This window comes from Atta cephalotes (assembly GCF_000143395.1).
Source record: "Atta cephalotes unplaced genomic scaffold scaffold00010, whole genome shotgun sequence".
Taxonomy (NCBI): domain Eukaryota; kingdom Metazoa; phylum Arthropoda; class Insecta; order Hymenoptera; family Formicidae; genus Atta; species Atta cephalotes.
This window is the reverse complement of record NW_012130074.1, coordinates 4,561,085-4,568,853: the sequence shown is the minus strand read 5'-3', so window position 1 is coordinate 4,568,853 and position 7,769 is coordinate 4,561,085. Positions and strand designations below refer to the sequence as shown.

General features: G+C 29.9%; 1 protein-coding gene across 1 annotated transcript in view; it reads right to left on the bottom strand.

Annotated features, from left to right (window-relative positions):
• The window catches only part of LOC105627889, a 12,163-nt gene extending 7,599 nt beyond the window's left edge, over positions 1-4,564 (bottom strand). The window contains exons 1-4 of the mRNA XM_012209161.1: positions 4,543-4,564; positions 2,890-3,042; positions 1,873-2,013; positions 662-776 (exon numbers count right to left, since the gene is read on the bottom strand). Coding sequence (XP_012064551.1) covers positions 662-776; positions 1,873-2,013; positions 2,890-3,042; positions 4,543-4,564 — 431 coding nt within the window. The remainder of the gene's footprint in view (positions 1-661; positions 777-1,872; positions 2,014-2,889; positions 3,043-4,542) is intronic.
• Between the last annotated feature and the right edge of the window lie 3,205 nt (positions 4,565-7,769).

The following is a 7,769-nucleotide window of genomic DNA, read 5'->3' as shown; positions in this document are numbered from 1 at the left end:
ACACACACACACACACACACACACACACACACACACACACACACACACATGCACGCACATATATATATATATATAAGAATATAATTGAGCAATACTTTTGTAATATTGAGATTGATTTTACAAACGCTAAAGCATTTTAAAAACTTATTTCTCATAATGAATAGTACCATAAAATAATACTGCATTATTTCCAGTAAAAGCACATATTGTATAATGACATGTAACAATATTTTGAGAAATATTAATTATTTAGATTGTTATATGGAAATGTTTTATAAATAGACGATTATTTTATCAAACACTTATCGACATTGCAATTTCTTGAATAAAACAACAGTCATCCGAGTTAAATATATATCTGTATATATTCGAATTCTGACAACTTCAATTAAAATTGTCACCAAAGTTTAATTCCAGCCTTAACCACGATTAAATTTAAATTAACATGTTAATTATTTACGAATAATATGCAAGAGATTTATTGAAATTGAGTTGTGTTATTATTTAAAGAAATGTGCAAATTTAATCGAAATCTATAGCATGCTTTGTTTTGATATAAATTGCACAAATAATAAGAATTAAATTATTTGTAACAATAGTATTTAAAAAAATATAAATAATGAATATTAATTACTTGTAACATCTTAATCAAACTGTTTACCTGCTGAAAAGTCTAAGAACGACGCAAATGATGACGAACATTAATGCCATGCCAACAAGAACGCCGATCATCGCTGGATCGATGTACTGGAGGCTGGGTGATTCTTTGACCTCAGCTGAAAACAAATTCGTTGGTTTGCACAAGGGATCCCAGAACTAGAAGCTCGTAAATTAAATCCCACGTGCCCTAAAGGAATTGAAAGTCAAACGCGCACCATATTGATACGATGGAAGAGAGAACTCACAAGAAGAAAATACTGTCAAGGGATCTATTACAACTGTCCGATTCTCCTTAAAATATATTGTTAAACAAAAATCCAAGACATAGGTATTATTTATATCTAATTTGAGATTTAAATATTTGAGATTTAAAGAAACAAATCCTCAAAGCTTATATTTAATTCCAATCGATTATCAAGGAAACGAATGAGATATGTAAAAAAAATATTTTATAACAAACTTTTATGGTTTTTTAAATATATTTTATAATTATATATCTACATTTTCCAAAAGCCTAATTATTTTAAACTTCCTGTCCGCACAATTAAGTTTTGAGAGGTTGTTTTATACTTTAAATCTCTCATTGAGCTGATATAAAAAAATACGCGAGATACTCTCAGATTTTTGTGTTTAACAATATATTTCGAGAAGAATCGAATCAGTTCCGGACAGTTATAATTAAGTTCCTTGTGAGTACAAAGAATATATTTATTAAGAACTGTTTCTTCACTGACTTTATTGATTTAATATTTTTCTATTAATAATTTTAAGTAATTTTAATATTATTTTTAAAATTTGAATATTGTTTGATGTTTATTGTTAAAAAATAGAAATGAAAATGCTATTTAGTAAAGAATATGAATTAAATAATCGCAAAAATCTTTTACTTTAAACAATTTTAATCGCAACGTGCCGTCTGTATAAGCATACAATGTTCTTTTAAAATGTTATATAAATATTCTTTATTCTTTTTAATATTTATATAATAGTCGATATCATGTCTTACAGAAGTACTTCTTATTTTTGTCTTTCCGTGTTTTCATGTAAGGAAAATATTCTTGGCATGCGAAAAATATGAAGCAGGTGAGAGAAGTTTGATTAATTCCATCGATTCCGTCTCTTTCAATTTTCACCAAACCATGTCGAAGTCGTGTCGGCATGACAAGATTTTCATTAAAGCTATCCTCAGTTCTTGAGAATTCCTTTCCTTACCTACGCAGATTATTACACCGTCCGCATGCATCATCGGGACTTTCTCGAAGAGGCAGATGCATCGACCATCGCGACATTCCGTTTGGATCACCCGCGCCTCGCATTGCTCATGGAAGAAACAGGACTCGTTCACATTCGCCGCTAAAATAATTTTTAGAATTCGTAAATTGTGGCATGTAAATGAGAAATTCTAAATGTGCCATAAAAAACAGAATTTAGAGAAATACTCTGAAACATAAACTATTTGTAAAATTGTCTACACAACAGACAAAACATTTCTTAAGTTTAATGTATATTCTAAGAATCAACAAATTTTAATATTATAAACTATTGTATTTATATCAGATAACATATAAGAATTTTTCTGCTAAACACGTTAAAGATTTTTTTCTTTTAATTTTTAATTATTCGTCAATTTATTAACGGAATAGAATTCATTTCTCATGCGCACTAATCTTGAGCTTCAGCATTAATTATGGTTTACTCGCAACGATAATCGACTTGTTTGATTGGGAGATTTGCACGGTTTACCATGTGATATCATGTACGAAATCGCTATTAATGGATATGGCAACTTAGCCAAGAAGGAAATAGAATTATTCTCGATCAAGATAGCACCAGCCCATTTAACTAGTGCATTCGCGTATGGAAATTAATCCCACTGGCATATGCATCGCGCTATGCTGGTTTACTTCTCTTGAGTCAAATTCTTTTCATCTGCTAAACATTATTTCATACACATACTATATATAGCTACATTAATATTTTAACATAGCATTTTAGAGTTAATTTCTTTCGAATAACTATAATAATGCTGTCGTTAATAATGTTGACAGATGACATTTCATAATGCCATAGCTTAGAAATTCCAGGAAAGAGAAGCCATTTCAATTTTCTCCCTATGAATTGAGATTCCCTCTGGAGGTTTTCATATATTTCATATATACGATCGTAAAAGAGCCACGTGCAGAGAACTCTATATATAGATCCAGAATACTAGAAAGCATACCAACTTACCGTGTCCGCACTTGTCGATATGGTTCGTAGCTTCAAATTCTTCCTTGCAGGCGCACTTGTTCTTTTTTGGTTCACAATAGGAGCCAGCAAAGCCGCATTCTTTGTCCATCTGACAATCATCACCAAACTTTTTCGTGCCCCTATCGGATAGATCTGAAAAGATATGATAATTAAAGATAATAAGATATTTTAGATATTTTAGACATATTGCATGTTAAGAACTTCTAATAAGCACTGCTAGGGATCATATCTCACGTCATATTTCTGTTAAAAAGATATCAATCTCATATTCCATATTTCTCCTAGAAATTATAACTTGAGCTCACTTTAGACGATCTATAATAATTTGCGTCAGAATTCAGGATAATATTCTTTATATTTTTATGCAATATACGATAAACATTTAAAGAATTCAAGGATATATGTGAAATTTATATCAAAATACTCACATAAATATACAGCATATAAAATTATACAAAGTTTTAGCCTAATACAAGATTTAGATATATAAGCTCTAATTTGAATGAAATATCTCAAGATTGGATTATGAATACACAATTGAGTAATAAAAATTTCAACAGTCTAAGCTGAATCTTAGTAAATTTAAATAATATTTTCGATGTGAATTTATATGTATCCAATTCTGTAAATTGCGCACCAAAATTATTTTTAGTCTTGAAAAGCAATCATAAGCAAAACTGGGTTGTCTCTAATTTGGCTTTACAGCTATAAGTCGATATATAAATAAATAGAAAAATTTTCAATTTTTATTTTATTCCTTTGAGTTCATATTATGTTTATATAAATTTCAGATTTAAAAATTTTATCACTCAAAGAGTCGAAATGCGTCAGAATATTTTACGTAAACTCGGTCGTGGTAACCATGTAGATATTTTTCCAATATATACATATATATGTTCAAGTATGCGTGAAAAGATATATGTATACACTTGTAAAAAATGCAATAAAACTGGCAATATTACAAAAATTCTGTGCAAGTTCCAAAAATTCTTCTCAATTTATATATTTTCTCAATTTTTAGTAAAAATATTAATGACAGCTTTGTAGAAAGCTGATTAGCTCTTTCAGAGAAACCTGATTGCTGTATTGTCGATGAATAATGGCCCCTATCTAAGTTCCACCCTATGACATTTCAATAGAAAACCGAAGGACTTTTCTCTCTTGCATAATACATGCCGAAAAAATATTCGGAAAAGATTTTATAATCCTTGAGATCATTAAAAGGAATAAAATGATTCTAACTCGCCGGAAGACAAACCCTTTTATCTTTGTCGTAAATTTCTCAAATGATGTTAATCTTACGGTGCGTGCGTCTCTCACTTTTACGTAAAAATGCAAATTAAATATAATACTAAATATTATCATGAAAATTTTTAATCTTCTTTCCGCTTCTCTTTTAATCCAGATTACTTTTAAATATTAATAGCAGTATTAATAAAGATTTCGAGAAATGTTGCACACGATATTTATATCCATTTCATTAATTCGGATCACATAGAAACTGCATAAAGCTACAAACAAGAACTATATGCATGGATTGCATATACTGTCTAGAAAGTTTACACATAGGTTGCTAGTTGGCCAACCGCGGAAATTTGATTAGTGCACAACACCGACTTCAATTATACAAACGTTTAGATTGATTTTCCTTCATATTCTTATATGTATGCGATGCATAGACTCGTATGAGACAGGAAGGATCATTTTTATATAATAAAAGGATCATTTTATATATAATATATATATATATATATATATTTAGGAAGACTTATATATAATAATTTATAAAACGAGTGCAAATATAAAAGTCTTTATATTTTTCTCTTTCGTATTCATTCTCAGAGTGTATTTCGCCGACGACGACATAGAAGTTACAAAAAATTTAGACGACTGGTGTATCAAAAGAAATATTAAATTTTGTGGGAACGAAAATTGTGGAGAAGAAATAAAATATAGGTCCTCTGTTTGTGAGAGACACGAATTTTGTCAACCGCGTTGTAGTGACTTATATGAACGTGATATATGGGACTTACAGTTTAGCTCTAGTGATCAAAGATCTCATAATCACCAGAGTATCAATCATAACGTTTTTTCTAGGATGAAAACATGAAAAGTGAAAATTTTTTGTATGTGTGTGTGTATTTATACATACATAAAAAAATGTCACTTTTCATGTTTTCACGTTTCCGCTCTAGAAAAAAAATTACATAATCGATACCCAAATGGAATCATTTTCGACTCTTTAACGCGAAAAATTGCTTATATGGGTGCAGGTGGAATCAAACCCGGATTTACTGAGAGATAAACCACTCGACGCTCCATGAAGTACTCTCTTTCGCAATCGAATAAACAATTAAATATATTTCTCCAAGATAATTTTATCAAATGTAATTTAATCAATTACAGAAGTTTCCTTATTGTACCGATTATTGCGAAGAATTGTATCGATTATTACTAATATTACTAAAACCTCGGTGGTCTAATGGCTTAAGATACTCGTACGGAATACAAGAGATCCGAATTCAAGTCCCGGCCGAGGTAATATTTTCCGTAATAAATTTATTAACAATTTCAACATCTTTATAATATGATTGTAGCATCAAATTATTAAATTGCTCAATTTAATTCGCGATTACTAGAGTAGTTTTAATTGCGTTCATAGTCCGAAAAAATTCGGCGCGCAGTTCTAAAAAGACTACAATATATGCAAATACATATAATGTATATTAGTAATTCAAGATTGAATTATTTAAAAGCAATGAAGAATCCAACTTCGACCATAATAGGCATTTTTCTAGTATTGATTGCGTTAATTACAGAAGTGTTGCAACTTAAATGATTTAATATATTCATACAATATCAAATTAAATAAGGATTGCAAATTAATTTTTTCTATTAAATAAATTTTTTCTAATTAAAATCGTGAAGGGTACTAAATTCGAAGAGTAAAAATTTTAAAGATGAAATTTTAATTGGTAATCTCTGCATATCCCTTTTTTCCGTCCTAATTGCACTGTGCTGAAAATTATCAGAAAATACCAGATCTCTTTTAGGGTTAACAATTCATTCGCGGCGACCTGGAAAGACTGAAATCAAGGATGGCGACTATTCGATGGCTCGAAGTTAAAATGGCGCCAGGCAGGTCAATCTACGCGTTAAAAGTGGGTCAGTCCGTTTCTATGGCACGCCGCCAATACTCTCACGTGCAAAACCTCACATAGCTACCACATCATCATCAGTTACTCCCTTTTTTTTCTTTCAAATTACTTTCTAGCCTGTATACGTACGCCTCTACTCGAAAGCGTATACATGTACTCATTGCTTGTGCGTGTCTCTTAATCGAAAATCGAATCAAAAGACGCACTTGAATATACTGGAAATATTACGGCGAAATGTTATTTTTTTCTCCGAGTATCGGTATCTTAAAATAAGAATTATTATTAAAGTAGTAAGTAATTTAGTATCACGTGAAAAATTTTGTTATATCATTTATGACTTGCTTATTTTGAACATAATATGCAGACTTTTTCAATCATCAGGTATGCTTCGTAGTCATTAATTAATTCTCTAAATTGAATGGATTCTGACTGAATTTCTCTATTCTAATGCACGCTTTTGCAATCTCGATTCTACATAGTATTCTACATAGATTCTCGATAGTACAGATATTTTTCTTTTTATCACGAAAAGTTGAACAATTAATCTTAATCAATTTAGAAATTAATTAATCTTGTTTAATATCATACTATTTTGACGTCAATATTAATAGCGGTTTCCACTGGGAAAACTAATATAATGCTAGTGCAATTTAGTACAAATCGGTTTACACACTTGCAGTGTTAATAAATAATTTAATCCTTTTAAAGTGGTAAATTATTGTGATAATAAAGAATATGTAATTAAAGAAGCTATTGACACTGAAAATATTAATATTGCATGAATTTTTCAGTGAAAAACGCTATAAGATAGAGAATGTACATTTTATTTTTCTCCAAAACAATAATTGTTGATATAAGATTATTGTTACAAATAATTTTCAAATAACTTTATTTAATGGTCAATATTTAAATATTTTGTTCAAAATTATTATGTCAAGCTGAAGTAAGTAAATATTATATTAGTAAATGAATGTTGTTTTGAGAACACGAATAGATAGAGCAATTATTAAATTAAGAATTTTCTTCTTTCTAAAACGTTATTTACATAAGAACGCAGGTCGCAAATTTATTGCGCGTCAGTCAATCCGATGCATCAATTTTAAAAGTGACGCTTCGAGATTGGCTGACGCAACAAGCTTACGTACGACCTGCGACTTGTATTCTGCGTCTTATGTAGATCGGACTTAATAAAAAATTAATTATCTTCAGATAAGCAGTCGTGAAATGTAACGAAAGCACAAATCTGTAGTTTTGAATTGCACGTAAATTTTTCGTCAGAAATAAAAATAACAGCTTACTATCATGCAGAATGTATCCTTCTATTTTATTACAATCTACAAATTTCTGTTAAAAATTCGTGTTGAAATATTAGTAATAATATTTTTAATGATTGCTCATAGCAATAATAATCTCTTTTGATGGCGACGCTTAGTCTCGACTGTGATCTTACCTGCGATTAGTAATACTATTACGCTCTCTTTACACTCTCGTTACACTTTCATTATTATTCGTAACTTGAGAAGATTAATCGTTATAAGATGCTCGAAGCGTTCCCATGGACACTTAATTCCATGACAGGAACGGGCTGGATGATAAACGACAGAATAATAAACATGCTCAGAATGCACGAATTTATAGAGAAAATTTTTCTAGACTGATAAAGATCACCGTACTTTACTACTTTTATATATACTTACTTTC